This window comes from Balaenoptera acutorostrata, chromosome 18 (assembly GCF_949987535.1).
Source record: "Balaenoptera acutorostrata chromosome 18, mBalAcu1.1, whole genome shotgun sequence".
Classification (NCBI taxonomy): domain Eukaryota; kingdom Metazoa; phylum Chordata; class Mammalia; order Artiodactyla; family Balaenopteridae; genus Balaenoptera; species Balaenoptera acutorostrata.
Window position 1 is genome coordinate 80,570,639 of NC_080081.1, and position 26,983 is coordinate 80,597,621.

The 26,983-nt window shown below is 48.5% G+C and overlaps 1 protein-coding gene and 1 long non-coding RNA gene across 3 annotated transcripts in view; both read right to left on the bottom strand.

The window, feature by feature from the left end:
* Positions 1–7,142: 7,142 nt before the first annotated feature.
* On the bottom strand, positions 7,143–18,104 carry LOC130705586 (uncharacterized). Its single transcript, XR_009005861.1, has 3 exons — positions 16,630–18,104; positions 10,051–10,192; positions 7,143–9,880 (listed from the first exon to the last, which is right to left on the bottom strand). It is a non-coding gene; the product is annotated as an uncharacterized LOC130705586 (long non-coding RNA).
* Positions 18,105–19,427: 1,323 nt separating this feature from the next.
* ZMYM2 (zinc finger MYM-type containing 2) overlaps positions 19,428–26,983 on the bottom strand; it is a 101,535-nt gene continuing 93,979 nt past the window's right edge. The window contains exons 25-26 of one of the 2 annotated variants that reach the window (XR_009005860.1): positions 24,924–25,203; positions 19,429–24,370 (exon numbers count right to left, since the gene is read on the bottom strand). Coding sequence is in view for 1 of the 2 variants with exons in the window: in XM_057532536.1 (XP_057388519.1) it covers positions 25,182–25,203 (22 nt within the window). In the remaining variant the exon portion in view is untranslated. Of the gene's footprint in view, positions 25,204–26,983 lie in introns of both variants that reach the window. The other variant, XM_057532536.1, reaches the window with a different exon arrangement.

The following is a 26,983-nucleotide window of genomic DNA, read 5'->3' on the forward strand; positions in this document are numbered from 1 at the left end:
TCCTAACCATTCTCTGTGGGCAGCCTGTTTGCTTTCTGAAGCATGAGTGACAGTGTCGGGGTCTCCTACCCGCGTGAGTGCATGTGCTGGTTGGGACGAGGGCCCCGTTTGGCGTCTACACGGATCCTGCGCTGACCGGGGAGGCTGGAAGATGACACAGGGGTCCCATCGCTGTTTGTGTACAAGCCAGTGGACAGTGGTTGCGGCGAGAGGGGGCCACTCTTTGTTGCGGTGCGCGGGCTTCTCATCGCGGTGGCTTCTCTTGTTGTGGACCAGGGGCTCTAGGCGTGCGGGCTTCAGTAGTTGTGGCTCGTGGGCTCTAGAGCGCAGGCCCACCCAGTAGTTGTGGCGTCCGGGCTTAGTTGCTCCGCGGCATGTGGGATCTTCCCGGACCAGGGCTCGAACCCGTGTCCCCTGCATTGGTAGGCGGACTCTTAACCACTGCACCACCAGGGAAGCCCAGACTGTGTTTTATATCGTAAAGAGCGACCCACTGACAATCTGATGAAAAGATGACTGTGTGCAGCTGGCTGGTGACCGCCTGCTTGGAAATTAAAGCCCTTCCCAGCAGACTGATGGAGAGATTTATCCGAGTGGCTATTTTCTCCATTCTCCCCGGGCTGGTGCACAGGTGAGAAGGTAATTCCTCACCCACAGGGGATGCCTCAGGCCCCCGGCTGTGGGGCTGAGTTTTCCTGGGCGAGAAGGGCCGCTAGAAAAATCCAAATTTGAAAAGCTTTCTGATAAAAAAGCTTCAGCCGCTGTTGCGGTGCCCAGACGGTGAAAGGACAGCTCACTGGGTGGCTGTGAATATTTCAGTACCCCAGGTTCCACCAGGACAAATGTCAGGTACAATCGTGACCCACGATGGGATTCTGAGTGGGGCTGGAGATGGAAGTGAGAACTGTAATTGTAGTTCGTTTCTACACTTTAAATGTGGATTTTATTCCCTGCATGTTGGTGAAGGTGCCAGTTTGGTCTATAGTCTAGTGGGGCAGCTCGGTGCCGGGGCAGGAGGGTAAAATTAGATGCTCCTACTTGAAAACCACTAATTGATAAAGAAGCAAAATTTCACAATTCCACGGTGCCTGTGGTATTTCTTCAGTTTAGTGTTTTGATTTCAGTTCGTGTAAAAAATGAAAGCATGTCTTACGTTATGTTGCTATTTGGGGGCGTCCGTGACCCTGAAGGCCAGGGTCCTCCTCCCTCACAGGGACATGGCCAGGGAAACGGCTGCCTCTATTCAATCACTTTTAGCACGAATATGTGTGTTAAAAACAGAAACCATCACCCCTGTGGTCAAGATTCCAGATGTATTTCTTCTGGCTTGTTAATTGTTTGGAAATTTCACTGAAAGTATTTTTCTCCCAATTTAATAGAAATTTTTTAAATCCCTAAGCTTATTTTTAAACTGAAATGCCATACCTATTACATTTACACACTCTGTTTCTTTAATCCACAGCGTACAAGACAATTATATTCTTCCACCCCTGTTTTTGGAAGCCCGGTCATCCAGCTGGCACTGCACAATCTATAGTGGTTACAAAATGTCAAGTATTACTACATTCTCAGTCCCCAAATCCATTTTTTAAAATCCTAAAACACTTCATATATCATCACTCACTTTCCCTTTTTTAAACTTTTACTGAGTTGTTTTTCCCCATTAAATTAACAGAAAAGATACCTTAAGTTTAAAAAGAAAAGAGAAAGGGGAAAAGAGCAAGCCAGACTATTTCTGATATATCCCAGCTTCTTTGATCTTTAAATAAGTGGCTAGATCATAGATTTCTTGTACGAGAACACCTAGAATAAGAACTATGAAGACAATTCAAACATCCTTTAAAAAAATTAACCTGGTGAGATTTAGGTCTCTTTTCTGTTTAGGCTTTTTTTTCCTTCTATTAACACTTTCTTTAATTCTTTAGTGTTACTGAATAAAGTGCTTTTTCTAAAATGCTTTCTTTTGAACTTTTTCTTCTGATATTTGTAACATTGATTTATGGATCAATTTTGGATCTCCACCAAAACTAAACTCTTATACAGAGTATTGCATGATTTCAAAGGGTGAATCTTTTGTAAAGATCCTGCCACCCAACCCCCGCCTTCAGAAGGCTCAGGGTATTCTCGGAATAACTTTTTCAAATAACATGTAGACACTGTACATTAAAGTCAGAAAATGTATTTCTCTTCCTAATTCCATATTACACTGCAAAGCTTCAGTTTATTCACTCTAAGATTTCTTACTGCCCAAAAGATTTTTTTTCCCCTTTGCATTATGGAATGCCATAGCAAGACTTTTTATGGTCAGTTAGGAATTTAAATAACTCTAAAACAGTGAACTGTTCCTAGTACCATATATGTAAATGGTAACTTAGGTCATAATATTTACAAAACTCTTACTAAAACTTTTTGTGCTATAACAGTATCTTTCATAGATTAAATTGTAACTGAAAATAAGCATTTTACCAGATAAGTAATTAAAACTGGCCTTACATTTAAATCACTAGTTCTGTAGTGGCTTAATTTTTTTCTTTTTTTTAACTTTTTAAAACTTTTTTTTTTGAGGTATAGTTGATGTCAATATTATATAAGTTTCAGGTGTACAACAAAGTGATTCACAATTTTTAAAAGTCATACTCCATTTATAGTTATTATAGACTATTGGCTGTATCCCCTGTGCTGTACAATATATTCTTGTTGCTTATTTATTTCATACATAGTAGTTTGTACCTCCACACTGGTAACTACTAGTTTGTTCTCCATCTGTGAATCTGTTCCTTTTTTGTTATAGTCACTAGTTTGTTGTATTTTTTAGATTCCACATTTTAGTGAAAACACACAGTATTTACCTTTCTCTGACTTACTTCACTCAGCATGATGCCCTCCAAGGCCCTTCATGTTGTTGCAGATGGCAAAATTTCGTTCTTTTTTATGACTGAGCAGGGCTCATTGTTTTTATCGACAGAATTCCTGAGCAGGTTTTCAAAATAACAATTATTTATATTATATTTTAGATATGATAAGGAGCAAAACCTTCTTCCCTACAAAAGAAGCTCGAGGAATTACTGCAGTAGCTCTTCTGTCTTTTCACATGTGCTTAACCAACTTAGAAAAGTGTCTTCAAGGATTCTTGTGGCATTGCTGCCCCTTGCTGTGAGTTCTCGGGAAGAAGTCATACTGTAAATGTCAACCTTCTTGTCTGTCCCCGGAAGTCCTCCTCCATCCACAAAGCTGCTAAGCTCTGTCTAAAGAGCAAGAGATCTTTCCCCCAGCAAGGCTGGAGTTTACGGTTCTTGGGGAAGACTCTTCTGTGTATAATTACACATAATTGTGTAGTTCTAGCTCTGCTTTTATGAAACGGGGCGATACCTGTATGTGTCTGACGGCAAATTCTTAATCAGAAATGCAATATTCCCACTCACACTGCCCCCGCCTCGCAAACCCACTTCTGGATGGATGCAGGACACAGCATAACAACACCAAGACCAGCTCAGATGCCTCGAAGGCTCGAAAGAAACCCAAATTCAAAATGCAACACCACCAGACACGAATTTGCGAGAAGTTCCCATACTGTTCACTGGTTGTGACCATGGGTGCCAAAGCTGTCCCCATGGACAGTTTTGGGAAGGGGCTCGGCCCGCGTCACCGGCGGTGCCAGGCCTGAGCTGCACGCACGGGGCTCCAGGGGGCGTCCCGACCCGTCGCCACGGACACACGAGCGGCGCTCAGAGGGGAGGTGGCACCCATCGCCCCGCCCCCGCCAGGCGTTCCCGGGGACGACCAAGCGCACGGGGGTGGGGTGGGGGGGGAGAGGCGGGGAGGGAAGGGTGGGAGAGGACTCTCCGCAGCCGAGGGGACTAGGGCCACGCGCAGGTGCCCAGGTGCGCGCTCTGCGGGCCCCGTCAGGGAAGGCGACCCCAGGCCGCCAGGCTGCAGGCCCCGCTCAGCCAGGCCCAAAGTGACCCCGAAGTGGTCGGCTTCTAGGGCCAGGAAGTCAGGGGTTCCGCGCAGGCTCAGTGGTGCCATCACGCGTCCTGTAACTCGGAAGGTCCCCTCTCCCCCCGCGCAGCCACCCTGCAAGGTGGGCAGGTCCAGCCCAGCCCAGGGTCGGCCTCGGTCACAGGAGAGGGTCTGCGCTCAGCACCGCCCCTTTCCAGCCCCGTGACTTCGGGGGAGTGGTTTCACCTCTCTGCCTTTATTGATGTTTTCTCATCCGAAAAATGGAAATAAAGTTGCGGGGAGTAGACCAGAATGGACAGAAAATGCTCTGTGTAGACCCTGACCCACGGAAGCGCCACACAAATCCTCCGGGTAAATGAATTAAAATTATCCACGGGCTGCCAAAGTTTTCTTGTGTCTATGCATTCCTACCTTTTACCTTTGTTTTAAAACAGAAGGGTTTATACCATAGAAATGGAAGGGTTTATTCCATACCATGGACTATTATTCAGCCCTAAAGAGGAAGGGAATCCTGACACCTGCTAAACATGCATGAACCTTGAGGACATTATGCTCAGTAAAATAAGCCAGTCACAAAGGACAAGCGCTGTGTGACTCCACTTGCATGAGGTCCCGAGGTCCCTAGAGGAGCCGGATTCACAGAGGCAGAAAGGAGGGCAGGTGTCGGGCTAGGGGAGAGGGTGTAGAGTTGTTATCTGGGAAGAGTTCCAGTTTTGCAAGATGGCAAAGTTCTGCAGATGATGGCAGCAATGGTTGCACAACAACATGACTTAATGCCGCTTAAAAATGGTCAAGATAGTAAATTTTATGTTGTGTATTTTACGATTAAATATATATATATATATATATATATATATATACACCTATGCAAAAAGTTTTAAGTTTTACATTTAACTAAAATGTACACATAAGAGGACACAGCTTGATGAATTGAACACACCTTGGCAAGAAACAGAACTTTTCTCCTTCCCAAAGCCTCCCTCTCTTTTTTCTTTTCTGTGTCACGCTTTTCCTGTTGTTGTCATTCACTCTGAAAGTATTCCTTCTGGGGGACCTTCGGGAGGGGGAAGGAGGAACCGTGTGGAGGGAAGCAGGTGGCGAAGTCTCACCGTCAGAAGCCGTCCAGGTGGCGAAGTCTCACCGTCAGAAGCCGTCCAGCCCCGCTGCTACCAGAGACGAGAGCGGAACCCCGGGACGCCCAGCGATGAGATGATGACGGCTGGGCTCCGAGGGCGTCCATGGGGTGGAGGCCCAAATAGGGAACTAGAGACTCTCGTGGAATATAGGCCGCGCCTCTCCTTCTAGTTTCCTCTCAAAGTTGAAAGTGAGATCAACAGCAACAACAAAGTCACCCTCAGAAGTCAGCGGTTCTCTGGCAGGAGCTCGGATCTGCTCAGGGCCGCTCTCCGTCCTTACTGCAGCGCCCCCGTCTCAGGCTTCGAGGTCCCGGTTCCCCAACACGTGCGCGGGGTCCCCACGAAGGAGGAAACACGGGAGCTAAGAACTTTCATACCCAAGACCCTCAAAACCCGTTCAGAAAGCGCATCCCTGCCTTCCAGCATTTCTCCTGAGTGTGTGAGCGCGGACCCCGGTCCTCCTCGGCGTCCTTTCAGGTTTGTTGTGCAACTGTTTAGGGCCCAAACCAGACGAAAGGCGAGGCAGATGCAGAGCCGAGTGTGATTTCCTGCCCATCGCTGCTGATGGAGGCTGCGGCTGAGGGTGCGCTTGGGGTCCTGCTTCCCTCGCTCAGAGGTGCTAGGACACCAGGTCTCATCAGTCCTAGGGCACCTCTCGGGTGTCGGGGGTTGGCACTGGGGCATCGTGCCACATACCAAGAGCAGAGCGATCAGAGGAAACCCAGTATGTTCTGGAGAGGAAGGGTTTTTTCTTTCCTTAAGAAAAGGCCAACACTAATATCACAGATCCAAGCATCAGTCTGCAGGTTCCTCTCCCAACTGCTCACTCCGGGTAGAGCTCAGGGCCGACATCACCAGGATGAGGCCATCGCCAGGCAACCCCTCCCCCTCCCTCCCCTCCCCCACTCCGAAGGCTGGGAGCCGGGACTGTGCAAGGCCGATTCAGTTATGAGTGCGGACCGTGTCCAGCTCTGTATAACTTAAAGATGTGAGACTGTGTCTATGTGTGGTATGGGTTTTTGGGTTTTTTTTTTTTTTAATGAGCAAGAGGGACTTTAATGCACAGAAAGAACTTTACAGCTACTTAAATTTCACATGTATGGTGCCTTATTAAAGTTCAAATTCAAAAAACCTTTTTTTCCTCTAGCTTTTATGTTCATTGTACAAATCTTGTTATGTCGTGTTATACTATGTGTAAAACTTCAGATAACGTAAGAATCACCTTCAATTAGTTGAACCAACTAAACTCTTAAAAATCAATCCATTTAATTAAATTCTTCTCCACATTTTGAACTGCATTTATAAATTTAATATATTCATTTTTCTTCTTAAATATTTCAAATGTCTGAATGGCGCATGCAACCTATATCCCCAACTCAAAAAACTTCTGACAACCTTAAACAACTCGTTAAAAATCCAATAAATCAAAGTTGTAAGTACAGGAACTTTCAACTTCCTGTATACGTTCCAATAGCATTTACAAACTTTGTCAAATGCTCTTAAACTTTTTAACTTAAAAATTACAAGTCTGGGGCTTACCTGGTGGCACAGTGGTTGAGAGTCTGCCTGCCAATGCGGGGGACACGGGTTCGAGCCCTGGTCTGGGAAGATCCCACATGCCGCGGAGCAACCGTGAGCCACAATTACTGAGCCTGCGCGTCTGGAGCCTGTGCTCCGCAACAAAAGAGGCCGCGATGGTGAGAGGCCCGCGCACCGCGATGAAGAGTGGCCCCCGCTCGCCGCAACTAGAGAAAGCCCTCACACAGAAACGAAGACTCAACACAGCCATAAATAAATAATAAATTAATTAATTAATTAAAAAAATTACAAGTCTATCAGCCATAAAAAGAAACGAAATTGAGTTATTTGTAGTGAGGTGGATGGACCTAGAGTCCGTCATACAGAGTGAAGTAAGTCAGAAAGAGAAAAACAAATACCGTATGCTAACACATATATATGGAATCTAAAAAAAAAAAAAAGGTTCTGAAGAACCTAGGGGCAGGACAGGAATAAAGACGTAGACGTAGAGGTTGGACTTGAGGACACAGGGAGGGGGAAGGGTAAGCTGGGACGAAGTGAGAGAGTGGCATGGACATATATACACTACCAAATGTAAAATAGATAGCTAGTGGGAAGCAGCCGCACAGCACAGGGAGATCAGCTCGGTGCTCTGTGACCACCTAGAGGGGTGGGATAGGGAGGGAGGGAGGGAGACGCAAGAGGGAGGGGATATGGGGATGTATGTATACGTATGGCTGATTCACTTTGTTATACAGCAGAAACTAACCCAACACTATAAAGCAATTATATGCCAATAAAGATGTTAAAAAAAATTACAAGTCTACACTTGATTATACACTTTACATAGAAATTACAAACCTATTTTGTCAGACTCCCTAATATGCCAGATTCTCCTAAAGATTACCGACACATTAAATATCCGATATACAAGATGTGACACTGACACTGACAGAAGGCAGATTAGTGGCTGCCTGGGGTCAGGGTTTTCACTTCATGGGGTTGTGCTGAGATCGACACCCAGAGAACGCGTGAAACGGCTGCATCCAAATGAAAGCAGGCAAATAATACATAACTTTAGGTTTAAAGGGATCATCCAACATTAATAATTTTTACAATTACATACTTAGCTATAAACTTCCAAAATAAATAACTTTGATTTATTGAACTTATCAGACAGTTTACATAAACCATCTCATTTAATCCTCACAACAACCACACAAGGCAAATAGTGTCGTCAAAGGCAAAAGCTGCAAATTAGACCAAAAGCAAAATATGAATCATGCCCCTCACAGCTGGTGTGTTCTCTGCCCTCGTCCTTTGCAGCAGCCTGTGTGTGTGTGTGGGAGGCTCCCATCGCCACCTCCTTCTCATGGGCAAAAGCTGAGGCACAGAGACGCCAAGTCACCCGCCCCAGGTCACAGAGCACCTTCTCTCCAGCACCGAGAGGGGCGCTCTGAGCCCGCAGGGAACATCGTGTACGTCAGCTGGGCACTGGCTCCTTCACACCCTGAGGCACCCCCCAAAGTCCTCAGCAAGAAAACACATTTCCATTTAAAATGAATTCTCAGTACATTGGACAAACTTCTGGTTATTGCTTCTATGATCAAGCGTTTCTCTTTTAATGAGTTCTCAAATCTAGGGAGTGGTGTTAACATGGCTGAAGGCGTGGTTAAGAAACTGATTCTTTAACTGCAGCAGCAAAGTCACCACCCAGCCTGGGCGGCACAACCAGATCTCCTAGGACCGCCTCTACTAGCCAGATGGGGCTGGTTCGGATGAGACGCGGAACAGCTGCCGAGAATCCTCGCACACATTTGGAACCGACCCGTTGGGCAAATCCAGCTAAAGTTGAAAGAGTTCTTCCCCGTTCACCTGTGTTCCAGGCCTCGTGAGACTTCAGTTTGCTCTTCGTGCCCTCTAAGCTCTGTCTTGGGAAGCTTTCCCTGGTGAGAAGTGATCCGTGGCCTCCGGATCGTGTTGAATGTGGGAGCCGGCTCGGCCCAGACCTCCAGGCATCGTGAGACTGAGGGTGAGGCCGGCTGGAGGCCCGAGGGCCAGGGACACCCCACGCTCTGTTCCAGCCCAGCCTCTGCCTCGTCAGGCCCCCCACGGGGTGAGGGAGGGGCAGGGGAATGGGCAGGGCCAGCATCCCCGCCTGGAAGGGACAGCAGCAGGAGGGACACGCCCGCCCCGGCCCCCTGTGCTTCCGGTGGGCTGCGCCCAACTTGGTTTCTGCTCAACTGTCTAAACGTCCTCTGACACAGGCCGGGGCAGCGAAGGACATGGTTTCAGAGAAGGTCACTCCCCACCAGGCCGGCTGATTCTTTCTGTAAAACCAGCTCTACTGAGACAGAATTCGCGTTTGCCCTGCGTGCGCCAAAGTGCCACCGCCACTGGGGCCGTGCCCATCACGTCTCCTCAGGTCACCTCCCCTTCATCAGCACCGCCAGGCTGCCTTCCAGCGTCACAGATCCGTCTTCTCTGGAATTTCACAAATGGAAACACAGTATGAACTCATCTGTGTCTTTTTCACTCCACACAGGGCTCTCAAGATTCATGTCTGTTGTTGCTGTCTCGGTAGTTTATGCCTTTTTATTGCTGAGAATTCCAGGATTCGTCCATTCTCCCGTTAGTGAACCCTCTGGGCGGCATGGGGGTGTATGCTGAGGAACTGCCTCCCATGGCTGTAGAGGCTGATGACCCCCGAGGTCTGCGGTCGACAGGCTGGGGGCCCCGGGAGCCCGTCGCGTAAACTCCAGTCCAAAGGCCAGTAGGTTTGAGACCCAAGAGGAGCCAATGATTCCGTCCGAGACTAAAGGCAGGAAAAACACAATGTCCCAGAGCAGAGCCGTCGGGCAGGAGAATTCTCTCTTCTTCATGGGGGGGGTCAGCCTTTTTATTGTGGTCAGGCCTTCAGCTGCTCGGATGGGGCCCACCCTCAGGAGGCTTGCAGCTCCACTGTTCATCTCATCCAGAAGCACCTTCCCAGACACACCCGCGATCACGTTTGGCCAGATACCTGGGCACCCCGTGCGTGGCCTGCCAAGTTGACACGCACAGCTAACCAGCACAAACGGTTTGCTGTTTGGGGCTGATACGAACATTGGTGCGCAAGTCTCCGTGGAGACACATTTCCGTTCTGAGAGTCTGACCACTGGGTCGTGCGGTGAGTGCACATTTAACTTCTTAAGGAAATGGCCATAGAGGAAAACAATAGAGGGGGAAATCCACCAATGGAGTAGGAGGGCTTCACGTAAAGCTGCCTAGTTATTGGCAAATAAACACGGAAGATAAAATATTTTTATTGAAAATAGAGGAATCATGAAATATACACAAAGAGATCTCAGATTTCTTTACATGCTGTTTTTAGGGGTTAGTTACTTGATTATATCTTTGGCAGTTAATTCAGTGGAAAAGGAAAATCCCAAGTTACCTTTCAGGAACCTGCGTGTCTCCGTTTTCCGTTGCCTAACAGGCTGTGGCATCTGCAGGAAACACGGTTTCATTTCTATGCTGCGGGCTTCGGCTGGGCCGGGCCAGGCTGTGCTATCGGTTTTGGTCGGGACCGCGGTCACCTGCAGGGTGGCAGGAAGGTTGACAGTGGCTGGCCGTTGGCTGACGCAGGGCGTCTGCCGACAGGAGGACCAGGGTCCCCGCTCAAGGCCGCGGGAGCGGCGGACACAGGCCAGCACGTGTCTCAGCCTCTGCTGGTGCCACACGTGCCAACCCCCGACGGCTGCGGCGAGTCCACAGCCGAACGCAGGATCGGGGGAGAGAAATGGCCGAGGAAATGCTCAGCGGCAGTGCCAGTGGTCAGGCTGGAGGGGAGGCCAGAGGGGACAGCGGAAGGGGGTCATGAGAAGAGGTCAGACTCCAGACATAACTAAAGACAGAGCCACTGTGATGTCCTGTCAGATTCACGGTGCAAAACAGAGAGGAAGAAAGGGGTCAAGGATTAATCTGAGCCTCAGTATCCATGACCTCATAGGAGGAACTAGGGTTAAGGGTAACGTCCATCCGAGAAGTCTCACAGACACCCAAAGCCTGGCACCCAGAGGACCGCACACTCAGCTTAACAATTAGAAGAAGAGGGGGCTTCCCTGGTAGCGCAGTGGTTAAGAATCCGCCTGCCAATGCAGGGGACACAGGTTCGAGCCCTGGTCCGAAAAGATCCCACATGCCGCGGAGCAACTAAGCCCGTGCGCCACAACTACTGAGCCTGCACTCTAGAGCCCGCGAGCTACGACTACTGAGCCCACGTGCTGCAACTACTGAAGTCCACGTGCTCTGGGGCCCATGTGCCGCAACTACTGAGCCCACACGCTGCAACTACTGAAGCCCGCACGCCTAGAGCCCGTGCTCCACAGCAAGAGAAGCCACCGCAATGAGAAGCCCGCACATCACAATGAAGAGTAGCCCCCCGCTCGCCACAACTAGAGAAAGCCCACGCAGAGCAACGAAGACCCAACGCAGCCAAAAATAAATAAATTAAATTTTTTAAAAAAAGCAGGGTTTATGTTCTAAAAAAAAAAATTAGAAGAAAAGAATTAGAAGTCCCTCCCCTGCTCCAAAGACTGCAAGAAACGTTGCTGCTTTAAACCTTGGTGCCCAGTGGACGGGGTATCCTGCCCCAGGTACTTACAACCATCGCTAGTTCTCACCGCAGATTTGCAGCCTAAACTCACATTCCTAGTTCAATAAAGTCCCTTCACACTGAGAGCTGGATTTACGGCATCTCCAAACGGGGGGAAAAAAACCCCTGCACTTCCTCTCTGGAGGAATTTTTCTTTATCTTTCATCTCTAAGAAACCCACAAATGATTTTCCAGTGAGTAGCAACTGGAGAAGTAATACTCTCTTTCCCTTTCAGCAACCAGAAAAATTCATTTTTTAATTTACTCTTACAGAGGTCACAGATAAAACTCATACAGGCACAAAAGAAATGAGCCTCCAGGAAATTCCCTGGCGGTCCAGTGGTTAGGACTTGGCGCTTTCACAGCTGAGGGTGCGAGTATGATCCCTGGTCCGGGAACTAAGATCCCACAAGCCACTCGGCCAAAAAATTTAAAAATAATTTTTTTTTTTTTAAAAAGAAAAATAAGGCTCCATGATTGAGAATAAACAGAAACAACAGATAGCAGAAATAGACCTACAAGGACTTTAGATTTTAGAATTATCAGAAAGAATGTAATTGAACCTTGTTTATTATGTCTAAAGAATTAAAGGCAAGACTAAAAATATGTGCAGAGAACAAGAAATTGTAACTAATGACCAAATAGAAGTTCTAGAAATTTTAAAAAATAATAATGATATTTGAAATTTAAGACTCAGTGGATAGATTGAACACACAGATGAAGAAACACTAAAGGTACAGTTGAAGGAATGATTAGAATGCTGCAGGGAGAGACACAGAAATGGGAAGAATGAAAAAGAGGTTCAAGGACGTGAGGACAGAGAGAGAGGGTCCAGGGTATGTCTAATCAGTAACCAGAGGACAGGAAATGGAGAAGGAGCAGAGACAATATTTGAAAAGATTACAGCTGAGAATTTGCCAGGATTAATCGAAGATCCTATCCATAGACTCAAAAAAGCCCAATAGATCTCAAGTCAAAAGAAAAAATATCTACACCAAGACACATGATACTGAAAGTACAAACACCAAAGCATGAAGAAAAATGCACAGGACACTTAAAATCCCACCCCCAGAGATAAACTTTGCTAACGTTTTGATTTATTTTCTTTGAGATATTTTCCAAGTGATCATATTTATTCTGACATGTTTTCCTAATATACTATGAACATTTCTCCAGGTTAATACATTTTCTTCTAAATCATAATTTTAAAGGCTTCATGACATTCCACCATATAAATGTATGACAATTTGTTTAAGCAGAATCCAACTGTAGGACATTTAAATTACTTCCGATTTTTGGCTATTTTAAATAGTGCATGTGGTACATAAATCTTTTCCACATCACTGTTTCTTTAGGACACATTCTTGGAAGTGGAATTGCTGGGTCAAAAGACATAAACTCCATTGAGACTTTTGATGTATCTGCCCCCCTGCTTCCCAAAGAGACCAGCAGTTCTCGTGGACAGAAGTCTCCTCACCTAAGGAGAGGATGTCCAGCTAACTCTGGACGGCTTGGTGGACGCACTTCCCAAGTTAACTGATTCTCATGTACACATCAGTCCAAAACCAAAAGACCTGACGCTTCTATACTAGTAGAAGAACACAGACCAGGAGCTTGGGAAGGGGAGGCCGCCCCCGTCTGAGGACTTTGCTGGTGAAGGGAGGGGAGATCAGAGCCCCCCTGATGTGGGGCCACTTCACATCCCACGTAGGAACTAAAGTGACCAAAGTCCCTCAGGAACATAAAAAATAGGAGCATTTGAAAACCTTTTCAGCTCTTTTAAAACTTTGCTTCCCTGTTTTCCAAAATGACTATGCTTCATTCACTTGAACAAAACAGTTTAAAATGCAGTTGCCATCTATTCTATACCAGCCAGGCAGCTGTTTATAATAAAGGTGGTCTCAGTTCATGCTGTGTGACTGAGGGCATTCGGCCTCTAATCACAGCCGTAATCTCGTTTTCACATTTCTCTCTGGTCCATCCTACTTGACCCTGCTTATTGAAGCACTTTTATTGTGCTGGTTCAAAGGACAAGGGATTGAGCAGAAACAAAAGTGAGGTCTGAGGGTTGTGTTCACGACATGTGCCCGGTCCTGCTCTACCGTCAGTGAATAGAAACTCTCTGGAATCCGGCCAAGCCACTTAATGGAAAACTCTGACTTCTAAAAATTATCCCTGGTTCTTTTCTAAAGCATCACAATTCGCCCAGGTTGAAAGAGAAAGGTCCGTCCGCTCACGATAGCAGCACAGCTAGCTAGGCAGCCAGCCATATCAGCCAGGGTTCCTCACATTTTCTGTAAAGAGCTGGGTAGCAAATATTTCAGATTTTTCAAGCCAGACGGTCTCTGGTGCAACTACTCAGTTCTGCTGTTGCTGCTCGAGAGCAGCCAGACTCTGTGAGCCCCTGGTGTTCCCGCACACCAGGAAACCACCCCAAAGGCCGGGGCAGGACCTGGCCTGCAGGCAGCAGCTTTGCCAGTCAGTCCCTGGCTCTCATCTGACAGTCACCTCGAGGGGCCCCTCCAGCCCTGAAATCCTTTGAATCTGTCAGTAGGCTTGGCATGTGGCATTTGGATTAGGTTGCCCGAGGCCGGCTGGTGTGGGGATGAGGGTGCAGGGAGAGGAAATTGCTCCAATCTGCAGAGGCAGACAGACCCCGGCAGTAACACCCACCAGCCGTGGAGACTAAACGCCCCGCTCCCTGCCTTTCTCTCTTGGCTTCGATGTTGACATTTGAGTCTTGTTTTCTTTTTAACTCAGATCCTGTTAAATTCTCTTCAGTCGGGGTAAATCTTCCAGTCTACCGATCCGTTAAACCTGCTCCCAGACGGTCTTGTGATGAGGACACTTCACCTCCCGCGGACGGAAGCCCCCTCACCTAAGGAGAGGACCCCTCGCCGCATCAGAGGCCAGGCGTAAGCTCATGACGAGACGCTGTGGATGGGAAAGGGCCGGTGGGCTGAGTCTGCCCTCACAGAACCTTCTAGAACGACTGTGAGTGGGAACACATCGCCCTCTGACAGCTGCAGCGTCTGCTTCCAGGGCGGCCTCCAAAGGGAGGCTGGGCTCTGATCTCCACTCCCTTCACCAGCAAAGTCCTCGGATGGGGGCGGCCTCCCCTTCCCAAGCTCCTGATCTGTCTTCTTAACTCACCATCCCTGTTGGCCCCAGTGCATCTGACGCCCGGGACCCTCTTCAGCGCCGCCTGCCTAGCTCCTGGACGTGCCCCGCCATCTGTTCTTCTCTCTCTTCTCCTTCAATGTGGTCATTCCCAGAGCCCCTGTCCTCTGCTCTCTTCCCTTGAGGCTTCTCCTGAGATCCCATCCATTCCTAGTCTGTCATCGAGGAGGTGCCCGAGGTCTTCAGGGTCCCACCTGCACCCCAACAGTGCACAGCCAAAGCTGGGTGCAAGGCCTGCCCGGGCCGCGCATCGCTCCCGACGGCCTTCCTTCAAATCCTGAGAAGGACCCCCAGCTCCCCTGCCCTTCAATTCCACCTCCTGTCCGCTCTTCAGCCCCAGCTCCCCTGCCTCGCAACTCTCACATTTACTCCTACCACCCGCTCCCTGGCCATGGCACTGCGTTCTCTGCCTGCAGATTGGACCCGGTTCAGCCCATCCTGAACAAAACCACTCAGATTAATATTTTAAAGCTCCATTTTGAAGTCACTCACCTATTTAAAAACCATCTGTGGGTCCCATTTAAATAAAGCTTTGAGGTCCCGCGGTCCAGCTCCAGCTGTTACTGGCTTTGGGGACCGTTTCCCCACGTGGACTCCGCACCTGAACCAAGGGGACCCCCCCACTCACCCACCAATCTCCTAACACGGCTAGTGGGTCCTGCTTCAGTAACTGCTTCCGTTAGTCGCTAAGAGTAGAATGTCTCCTGTCTTTCCCGACCCACTCATCGACCCCAATTTAAAATCCAGTCCCTCCAGACATCTCCCCATATCACCGACGTGGGCAACAGCTCCTTTAGCCTCCTTGCACCATGGCCCTGATCTTGTGGCCCTCCCATCCTGTGGATCACGTGACACCCAAGGGCGGAGGTGCCCTTGCTGGCCCTGACGCTCCCTGACTGCTCTGTAACACACTTCTCCCGCATTGCCTTGTCCATTGTTGATGCCCGATCAATACTGATCAAATGAAGAAGCGTGAATGAAGAAACGACGTTGTTTCTACCATTCCTAGAGATAAGATCCTTTGTGTTTGGGGGTTGGGTTTTGTTTTTTGTTTTTTTGGTACCTTTTAAGTCACTTCACAGACAGGCACAGACATGTATTTCACAAGTGGTTCTTTTTTCTTTTTTTTTTTTTTTTAACAGGTGGTGGGCTGTAGGTTGTTTGCTTGTTTGTTTTTTAATATTTATTTATTTATTTTGGTTGCACTGGGTCTTAGTTGCGGCACACGGGGCCTTCACTGCGGCATGCGGGATCTAGTTCCCGGACCAGGGATGGAAACCAGGCCCCCTGCATTGTGCAGGGTCTTAGCCACTGGACCACCAGGGAAGTCCTCATAGGTGGGTCTTAATAAATATAAAGTTAATCTTAAAAAAACAGCAGTAATGAGTAAAGCACAACAGCAGCCTATTCCCAATGACGTTATGCTAAAAAACATTTTTAAGAGGTCACGGTAAACTATAGAAATATTTTATATAATCAAAAATGCTGGGCTTCCCTGGTGGCGCAGTGGTTGAGAATCTGCCTGCCAATGCAGGGAACATGGGTTCAAGCCCTGGTCTGGGAAGATCCCACATGCCGCGGAGCAACTGGGCCCGTGAGCCACAACTACTGAGCCTGCGCGTCTGGAGCCTGTGCTCCGCAACGAGAGGCCACGATAGTGAGAGGCCCGTGCACCGCGATGAGGAGTGGCCCCCACTTGCCGCAACTAGAGAAAGCCCTTGCACAGAAACGAAGACCCAACACAGACAAAAATAAATAAATTAATTAATTAATTAAAAAAAAAAAAAAGAAAAAAAAGAAAGAACTGTGTATCTTTCTTTAAAAAAAAAAGTGCTCAGGGGAACTACATTAAAAATGCTTATGATCTATCAATGCAAAGGTAGAATATAAATGTAATTGTATTTATATACAAATTACATGAACATATGGATAAGGACAGATGGAGGCAATATTGACATGCCAAGAGGGTGAAGTTTCAGATTATTTGTTGTATTAAAATGTTTCCCCTTTATTATAACAATTTAATATTTTTTTACTGCTTTTACAAAATAATATGACCCAAAATATTTTTTTAAATCTAAAGCAGAATATTTACCAAAAAGAATGAGAATTGTCCAGAAAGCAATTATTTAAAAACCCTCACTCCAAAATGTAATTAATTACTTTCTACTATGTCTGATTAAAAAAGCTCTTTAGAACCTTTTTTGCTTCCTGCTCCCAGTTCCCTGCAGGTCACCAAAATGTGGTCCATCAGCCCCTCATCACAGTGTCACTGTGTAGCCGTGGCTCTTTGTTGTGTGTTGACCGAAAGCTTGACCACATGATTATCTCAGAGATTCAATTCAATAGGATGGAGAAGCTTCTGGTCCACATCACCAGACTAGGGGGAGAAGAAGAAAGACAAACGGGGATTTAAACAATTACCTCTTATTTCAGAAGGTTTGCTTTTCACAGTCTTTGAGCAAAACTCACCTAGGTTTGAGGGCTTCTGGAATCTACCACAGAGTTGAGATTTCAGTTACAAAATAAACCCGTTTCTTTCTGGGTTGATGCTCCCCCGTGTCACTGGAAATGTCACGCACAGGAATCCATCCCACGTTGCCAAAGAGAAAACCTTGTTCCTTCTTGCACACACAGTGGGGAACAAAATCGTGAATGCGCCCAACCAATACACACAAGGCTTTCAAGATGTGGCGGCATGAAGCTGCTTAACTACCCACCAGCTTAAGTCAAAACATACTGTTTTTCACACAGAGGAACAAGCTCAAGTGTACCCAGACAGGCTCCGGAACAACAGCTAATACTTCAGTATAGATTTTTTTTCCTTTCAAGTTCTGGGGAAAGGGCATAGTTTTTCTCCTGCAGCTTCTCAACTGAAGAATGTCGTAAGCTATCAACTTCCTGTAATAATAATAACAAGAGTCACCCTTCAGCGCCCACTGTGCGCCAAGCCCTACTGCAAGGCCAGCCCCACCTCTGGACCCGGGCACGTGGTCGGCGGTCGGGGTGTCCGGTGGTCCCGGGGCCCGTCTACGGGCACAAAACATGACCAGAACGGAACCAGGCGGAGAAAGACGGACTTTGCAGAAGGAGCAGCAGGTGTGGGGGGAAGACACGTTGTCCTGGGCCGTCTGGGGAGGAGGCCAGGCCCCCGGGAAGGCTGCCCCGCCGCCTCCAAGGAAGGCCCCAAGGGACCCTCTGTCCGCCGACTGGGTGCAAACCCGAGGCCTCCCCGGCGGCCTTCAGAGAGGCTGGTCCTTCCTCCAAGCCTCTCCACCCGCCACCACTCCCGGGTCAGCATCTCTGTTAAAGTAACGAGCGAGCAAATGTTTAAAAAGATTATTCGGAAACGGCTCCAGCAGCGCGCTCAGCCCGCCTGCCCGCGGCCCGCCCCTGCGGAGCCTCTCTGCGCTGGGGCCGCTCCCGGCCGCACCCGGGCCCGGCGCCTCGGGGACCCCGCGCATCCCGGGGGCCCCGCGCATCCCACGCACCCCGCGCCCGCCCGTCGGTGCAGAAGCAGCCCCGCCCTCGGCGCACCCGCTACCCCCACAAGGCCTCTCGGTGCGTCCCCGACGGTGACTCTCCCGGAACGTCCGGGTCGCGCTTGTTGGAGCCTCGGCCCCGGGGCTCCGAGCACAGCGCTTGGTCGGGGGTCGGCGGACCCGCGGGAGAAACGGGCGCCCCACCTCCCCCCACCCACCCACAGGACACAGGTACCCGACCGCAGACTCGCCCCACGCCCCCGTACCTCCCCCTCCCCGTCCATCTGTCCATCCGCCGTCTGTCCTGTGTGACCGCGGGGACCCCGCGAGGACCGCTGTCCCACCTCCAGGGCGTCCACGTACGCCCTGGTAGGGAGGGCGGTGCTGGGACCCAAGTGCAGCTCCCAACACACCTGGTTCGTCGCTGGGGCGAAATCACGACCCAGATAAGGAAGCGAGGCGGCGGCCCAGGTGAGGAAGGGGGACATTGACGCTGGCACAGAAAAAAGCAAATTAAAATTCACGCTCAGGCTAAGGCTCAAGCTCCTCACAGACGTTCCTGTTTCAAGTCGCGGACATGAATTAATGCTCTTTCTCTGAGACTCATATTTTTAATGCACCAATTTTTATCAGACTTAAATTTTCTCATTCTTATAAAATATACATGGAACTTTCCACTGTAACCACTTTTCAGTGTGTGGTTCAGTGGCATTAAGTACACCCACACTGACATGCAGTCACCACCACCATCCAGCTCCAGAACTCTTCCATCTTCCCAAGCTGAGACCCTGTACCCATGAAATACTAATTCCCTATTCTCCCTCCCCTCAGTTCCTGGCACCCACCATTCTCCTTTGTCTCAATGAGTTTTCCTATTCTAGGTACTTCATATAAATGGAATCATAAGTCTTTTCCTTCTGTGTCTGGCTTATTTCACCTCGCATAATGTTTTTAAGGTTCATCCATGTTGTAGCATGTATCAGAATTTCCTTCCCTTTCAAGGTTAAATAATATCTCATTGTATCTACACACAACATTGTTTATCCATCATCTATCGATAGACATTTGGGTTATTTCCACCTTTGGGTTATTGTGAATTAATTTAATTTTTTTCAGTAGTGCATTTATATGATTTAAAAACAAAGCATGGGGCTTCCCTGGTGGCGCAGTGGTTGAGAATCTGCCTGCTAATGCAGGGGACACGGGTTCGAGCCCTGGTCTGGGAAGATCCCACATGCCACGGAGCAGCTGGGCCCGTGAGCCACAATTGCTGAGCCTGCGCGTCTGGAGCCTGTGCCCCGCGACGGGAGGGGCCGCGATAGAGAAAGGCCCGCGCACCGCGATGAAGGGCGGTCCCCGCACCGCGATGAAGAGTGGCCCCCGCTTGCCGCAACTGGAGAAAGCCCTCGCACGAACCGAAGACTCAACACAGCCAAAAAAAATAAATAAATAAATAAGAAAATCCTTTTAAAAAAAAAAAAAAAAAAAAAAAAAAAAACAACAAAGCAGTACCAAGGGCAAATAGCAAGACCTAGCCGTCTCCTGTCACACTCGTGATTCCTGTCCTGTTGCCCAAAGGCAAGAACTTCCATATCACTTAGCTCTTTCTTCTGGTCATTACAACCGTATTTCTAAACATACTTGCAGTGCATTTTCTTGACTTTTAAAATGTGTAATGTCATCTCCTGACTCCCCACCACAGAAGACTGGCCCCGCTTCTACACACACCCTTCGCGTACCCACCCAGAAACGTCTCCCTACACCACTGTCCCAACACAACCACATCCCACATTTTGGCAAAATACGTTTCAGTGTTTATAGTACCGTGTGTGCAGTCAGGGTCCAGCCAGGAGACAGCACACCAGTAATATGAACAGAGAAAATTTAACACAATTATTTACTAGTAATTAGGGAATTGACAACTCTAAGTGTGGAAACATCGGGGCTAGGGAGCAGCTGCTGTCTCTGGGACGGGGAGAGAGCGCCCTCCCCCCGGGGCAGAGACCTGTGCTTGTGACCTCCTGGCGGCAGAAAAGGTGGGTGATGTACCAGTGCTGAGGTTTCAGTGAAACCTGGCCGTCTTGCCTGGAAAAGAGAAAACCGACGCCTGAAACCCAAGAGAAGCCAGCCCCTTACTCTCTCCAGGCCCTCCAGTGCCCTCCAGCGAGACCTGACACTGTGACATCACAAAGGAGACTTGTGCGGGTCCAGCTCCAGCACCACAAGGCAGGGCCGGGAGAGACGCACCCTGGTCCCGACCTGTCACCTCCCGCCCATCCTGTTCCTGGACCCACATCTTCCCTCTCCTCCTTGGTCACCTCATTTTGGGGGGAATTGAGTTGCTTTTTGACAAATGTATCCAAAAGGTAAACTTTCTGAGAATTGCATATCTGAACACATCCTGGTAGTCTGGCAAGCTACCGAATTCCAAACTGGAAATCACTTTTGTCACAATTTTAAAGGCACTGTGCCGTCATTTTCTATCTCCCAGCACTGCTGCTAAAAAGCCTGATGACATTCTGACTCCTGATCTTTTGTATGTGATGTTTTGTTTTTTTAATCCTTCCCTTTAGAATCTTTTCTTCACATGCAGACTTTTTAAATTTCCCAACGATGTGTCTTGGGTCACAGAAGTCTTTAGTCACTCTGTGCGCCCTGGGCCCTGTTCCATCTTCCTCCCCTGCATTTTCTGTTCTTTCTGGAAGTTCTGGTTGTTTCACATTGGACCTCCTAGGCCGAAACTCAAATTTTCTTTTCTCTCTCATACTTTGCTCTTTCTCATCTTCTTGCTCGCCTTTATGTAAATCTTCCCAACCTTGTTATCCAGTCTTTCTACTGCGTATTTCCATCGTATATATTTTAAATTTTTATTTATTTATTTTTGGCTGTGTTGGGTCTTCATTGCTGCGCGCAGGCTTTCTCTAGTTGTGGCGAGCGGGGGCTACTCTTCGTTGCCGTGCACGGGCTTCTCATTGCGGTGGCTTCTCTTGTAGCGGAGCACGGGCTCTAGGCGCGCGGGCTTCAGTAGCTGTGGCTCATGGACTCTAGAGCACAGGCTCAGTAGTTGTGGCTCGTGGGCTCTAGAGCGCAGGCTCAGTAGTTGTGCCACACGGGCTTAGCTGCTCCACGGCACGTGGGATCTTCCCAGACCAGGGCTCGAACCCGTGTCCCCTGCATTGGCAGGTGGATTCTTAACCACTGCACCACCAGGGAAGTCCCTCCATCGCATTTTTAATCTAACATTCCTTTTCCATAGCTTCTGACTGCTTCCTGTGTTTATCTTCCCTCGAATATCACTTTTAAACTTTTTAAAAGTTTTCTTCTGCTTCCTCCACAGTAGTTTTTTCTTGCACCTTCCTTTTATTTGGATGTCCATCTTTCCAGTTGGAAGTGTCTGTCCTTTCTCCAGAACGAGAAGACACCTGACAGGAGGCTGTGGACATGAGCAGGGGCTCCTGCCAGACTCAAGGAAGGCTCACCGTGGGGAGCAGACTGTGGGGTCTCTGCCTCCTGTCCTGGGCTTGTCTGTTTCCCGGGGTGGGGGGTGCCCCAGATCTCCAGCTTCCTGGGCGCTAGGCTGGGTCTCCCACCAGCCCTCCTGTCAGTCCCCCCTGGCGTCTGCGGCCCTTGGCCTCACCCTCCCCTGAGCCTCCAGACCCCATGGGCGTGGGGAACGCAGCATTGCTGGGGCAGAGGATTTTGGAAAGGGCTAAACGGCTTCTTTTACAGACTTTTAAACCATCTACTACACCCTATCTTCAGGGTATCTGCTCAATCCAATTCCTGGGATGCTGGGGCGTAAATCATTAGCTCTTTGTTGGACGTATTTAGCCTTCTAGACACTAGTGTAGTGACTGAACACGTGGTGTCTGGAGCCACCCGTGGGAACCCTAGTTCCATCACCTCCTAGCTGGTGAGCTTGGGCAAGTTACTCAGCCTCTTTGTACCTCAGTTTCTCCATCTGCAAAATGGGGATAATACAACTACCCTACAATGGCTCCTAGTGAGGCCAGCACACAACCCACAGCCCAGATCTGGCCCACAGCCTGTGTCTGCATGGCCTGTGAGCTGAGAATGATTTTTACATTTTTAAAAGGTTGAAAAAACTCAAAGAAGAACATGAGACAAAATTGCCAAGAGGCCCACAAAGCCTAAAATGGTTACTATCTGGCCTTTTACAGATCGTAAAAGCCTGGCTTTCACAGCGATTGTGTCAACTGAGTTAATGCAGCTAAAGTACTACAGCAAAATAAAGCCATTCTTCCCTTTATTCCTCAGTTTGGATATGTTTATTTTCACACGTGTGATGAAGTCCATAGTGTATCGACGGCACTGAGAGCCACTAAGCCCACACGAGAGCCCAAAGGGCTCAGTTAATAGAACAGACGCCCCAGCTTTTAGAGGTCAGAGGACAAGGGGGATATTATCAAAATACCAAGAAGAGGCGTTATATGAAGTAGAAGAATCAGGAGAACGTAGAATACGGGAAACTAAGTTTTAGAAAGCATTTCAGAAAGAGGCAGTGACCTGCAGCTGCTGACCGGCTAGTAACACGAGGCCTCAGCGTCTCCACGGGTCCTGGTGACACGGTGAGCTCGCCTAGTGGGATGACGGACAGAAAGCTTCTCAACATTTAAGAGAAAACAGGAGTTAAGGACCACGAGGACAGACAACTCTGAGGAATTCTGCCACAGCGTGCGGGGAATTTCAGAGGATTTTGAAAGACAAGCCCTGCAAGGGAGCGCAGGCTGGCAGGAGAGGCCCACGTGAATGTGACGGGGACCCACGGAGCCTTCTGCCGGCGGGGACACCTCTCGTGTTTTCCACTGAAGTAAGAGGCAGGCCAAGCGACTCAGCACACCTCACCCGCCGCCTGTTTCTGCGCAGCACACTAGCCAACGATGACTTTTTTACGTTTTTTAATGGTTCGGAAATTAATTTAAAATATTTCGTGACATAAATTTAAATTTCACTGTCCACCACTGAAGTCTTCTGGGAACACAGCCATCCATGCCTTTGCAGCTGCGCGTCATCCAGGGCAGCTTAGATGCACAGGGTGGTCCGGCCTCTCCCAGCAGCGGGCAGGCAGTGCTTCGCGTGCTGGGTGTATTGCCCGTGCCCCCGGGTCACATATTTATTTTTTTTTACCAGTGCAAACCCACCACGTTGAAACAAAATGTTCTCCAAATGTCATGCTGCATTACTGTTATTGAATTACAGGGCGTTTGTTGTGCTGCTTTTGCAAAGACCCCCCCGGCTGTGCTGAAGGAATGCAACATGCACAACACGACCAGACGGGGGCTCCATCCCAGTGTTTCCAACTTACGGGAGAGCGACGGTCAGAACGCTGGAAAACGCAAGATGCAATACCTCATTCCAGCAGGGTTTCCTCACAAAACATAAACATCCGAATGAGGCTGCAACCAAAGTAAGCTTCCGAGCGGCTCATCTGTCAGCCAGGTGCGCATTTATGGATCAAATCAAATCATCTGACTGCAGCAGCCAAAGAAACGTATCCAGAGAAAACAAGCGCAGCCTTTCGGCAAAAGAGTAGCTCAGAGTTGAAGAGTCAAAAATTGAAAAATGAGGCAAATGTTTTCAAGTGCTTTTCCTCAGCTCTTGAAGAGTGAAAAGATTTTTTACCCAAACTGCTCAGCTGTCTCTCCAAGAAGTCAATGCCAAGTCTGAAGGGCCTGAAGTCTGGCCTCCATGATTTGTCTATAGGTGACAACTACAGACAAGAATATCTTCAAACAAGCTGACGCAACACTCACTCAGGAAAACCTGAAAGTGGTATCTGGGAAGAGGTGAGTAACGGTGCAAAAACGCGCGTGGAGTAGAAGCCGCCTTCGTTGAAATGGAAGTGTTCAGGGGGTTATCCGCTCACCAGCGCGCCCTGAGATGAACACCAAGCCAGAGGTGTCAGGGCGAGCCCCTGGTGTTGGGTCAGAGGCCACACGCGGTCCACGGCCAGGAGGCCCCCGGGCTGAACAGGCGGAGCGGCACCCACCCACTGTCACGGGAAATCAGCTGTTGCTGCAGGCTTGAAGAAGTTCCCGAATAAAGTCAACCTAAACTGATGAGCACTGAGTGTACCGCCCTGCGCCCCCATGGCACGTATTTATTTCTTACCAGTGCAAACCCACCACATCAAAACAAAGTGTTCTCCAAAGCAGTGCTTGTACACAAAGCACACCGCAGTTACTTCCAGCAACGAACGCTGCCTGAATCCCAAGTAACGTCACTTCTCAGGCTGTCCCAAGTGAAAGCAGCAACATCTCGGTTCCCACACGTTTCCCACACACGTAGAGCAGGTATATTTTCCAAGCTCAAACGACAGATCCAGCAGTGTTTTTCAAAGACCATTGCAATTGTAAAGGAAAATTCCGTATTTCAAATTTTATTTACCTTTTGCAACTGAGGAGATTCCCTCTAATCTTCAGTTGGAAGTGATGAATCTGCAACATAATGACTTGCTAAGAGGCAAACATCAAGTATCAAAATCTAGGAAGTTGTACAAACGCCTCCCAAGTGAGAAACATGCTTAATTAAAACCCTGTGCTCACAGACTGAGAGAAATGTGGCCGCACTTACGTTTGAAAACGCATTTTCAAAGGTGAAATACATAAAAGCTAAGAGGGGAACATTTGCCATCAATTTTGATGACAGTGAAACCTTCCGTCCTCCTCATTGTAGCTGTGTATTAGGAAATGTTGTACTCAATTATTATATTTCGAATTTGGTCAGTAAAAAATCGGTGGAAATTTGCTTTCTCTTGCAAGTGCCCACATACCATGCTTCATGTTGCCTAAAATATTGACTCTCTGGTCCTTTACATGAGTTTGCTGACCCCTGAGCTTCAGTATGGGGGAAAGTGTTAGACTGAGGAGAGAGGAAAAGGTCTGAAAATAATCGAGGAGAAACAGTGGGTGGACAGAGCAGCGGATGAGGCGCAGGCAGGGCACCTGCTCCGGGGGCGGCTGTTCGTGGCCCCCAAGTCCATCTGCCTACCTTCCAGAATTGTGCTGCAGCTCAGCCTTCACTCCAGTCTTGGTAGATGCTTACGAAACATTCCTTCTATCAGTGGAAGCAGTTCCTGGATAGCCGGCGTAGACCAGAACAGCACGTGGACAGCAGAGGGGTGAAGGAGACTCAGGCCCGGGGAAGACCTGAATTGGGCTCACAGCTGAACCACTTACCGAGCTTTACTTGGAGACCGTCTCAACAATACCTCGTGGGCTTTCCCACAGAAAGCACTCCAGCAACTATTCATCTCATCCCCACAGCCACCCTGGAAGAAAAAAAAGCCTCAAACTTATGGGAACAGGCAGACAAAATGTCCATCTCAAATAAGCCGGGCGGCCACTTAGTTACGGCGAAACGAAAAGCTTGTCTGTTCACAATTCGCTACAGCTCGATGTAGGTGAAACCAAGAAAGCGGGACTGAAAACAAAAACAGAAGGCTCCCATTAACAGCGAGTCCTTCCACGGATGTGTGGCTTCTCTCAGTGAGTTTCCTACAGGGGGTCTTTCAAACTCTGACCGAAAAGCGTATTTCAGTACACAAGTACAGAACAATTTTCATGAGAAAAACGCCAGTATTAAGTTCTATTCGGTTCAATTCTATTTCATTTTTTTAAAAAAATGTTTGTGGCAGATTTTTTAAAATAAATTTATTTATTTATTTATGTTTGGCTGCGTTGTGTCTTCATTGCTGCGCGCAGGCTTTCTCTAGTTGCAGCGAGCGGGAGCTGCTCTTCATTGCGGTGCACGGGCTTCTCATTGCGGTGGCTTCTCTTGTGGAGCACGGGCTCTAGGCGGGCGGGCTTCAGTAGCTGTGGCTCGAAGGCTCTAGAGCGCAGGCTCAGTAGTTGTGGCGCATGGGCTTAGTTGCTCCGCAGCACGTGGGATCTTCCCGGACCAGGGCTCGAACCCGTGTCCCCTGCATTGGAAGGCTACTTCTTAACCACTGGACCACCAGGGAAGTCCCAGAAATTTGCATTTTTAACAAACTTCACAAGTGATTTTTAAGTGTTTCTATTTTGATCACTACTACGAATCATCAAGACCTACATCCCAACCCCCTCGGCCGTCATAAACGGAAGGTTACAGGAGCTTAAGCAGCACCAGCGAATGCAGGGCAAATTGGACAGACACACACAAAGAATCCAGGAGACCAGCGCCAAAGGCGAACCAAAAAGCAGGCACTATTTCACGGATCGTGGGTCACGCTCCCCATGGTTCACTTTCAAGGTGCTTGAACCTTAAGGTACTTACAATCAATAATTCACTCAACAAACATTTATGACCACCTAGCGTATGCTGGGAGCTTCTCCAGGTGCTCGGGACAGAGCAGGGAAGCACACTTGCCCCAGGCCGCGACCTTACCTTCTGGTGAAACACCTGCTCCTGCAGCATGGCGCCCGTGACCGTGGCCCTGCCCTACCCGGGCAGTCGGCGCCCACTCTCCCTCTGCAGGACAGGAAGCAGAGGGCACAGTACAGAGACCTGGCCTGCAGTCTCTAAGAGCAGGGGCTCGATAAGTTACTTGACCTGTGTATTAATTTATTTCACCGTACAAGTGATTGTGCTCAATGGCGCCCATGGCCCCATCTTATTCTGACATTCCATCACACTTTCACTTCTCTCCAACTAGACTAAGTCTTTGAGGAGAGGCACTGTGCTCCCAGTACCTGGCTTAGGGTACCTGAGCGAACCATCACTCGAGTGTTTGTTGAATGAATAAACAATGGCTCCAGGACATGACAGCAGCCACTCAGAAAGGCCTATCACATTTATGTAGAACAGTCATGCTACAAATACTGAGGCAAAAAGGAAAGTAAAAGAAAGCAGTTGTTCTTAAGTTTCAGCATTCAATAATGGTTCTACAACTGCCATTATATTTATGCCTGTTCTAAGCATTCCTTGCATTTTCCTTTAAATTGAATAGGCAAATTTTACAGCAAGCCTTCAGTTAACTCTACCCAAACTAAGCTATACAAGAGAAAAAAATACTAGATGTTTTATTGAAGGAAAATACTAGATCTGCCACTAGTTTTATTACAGGCCTG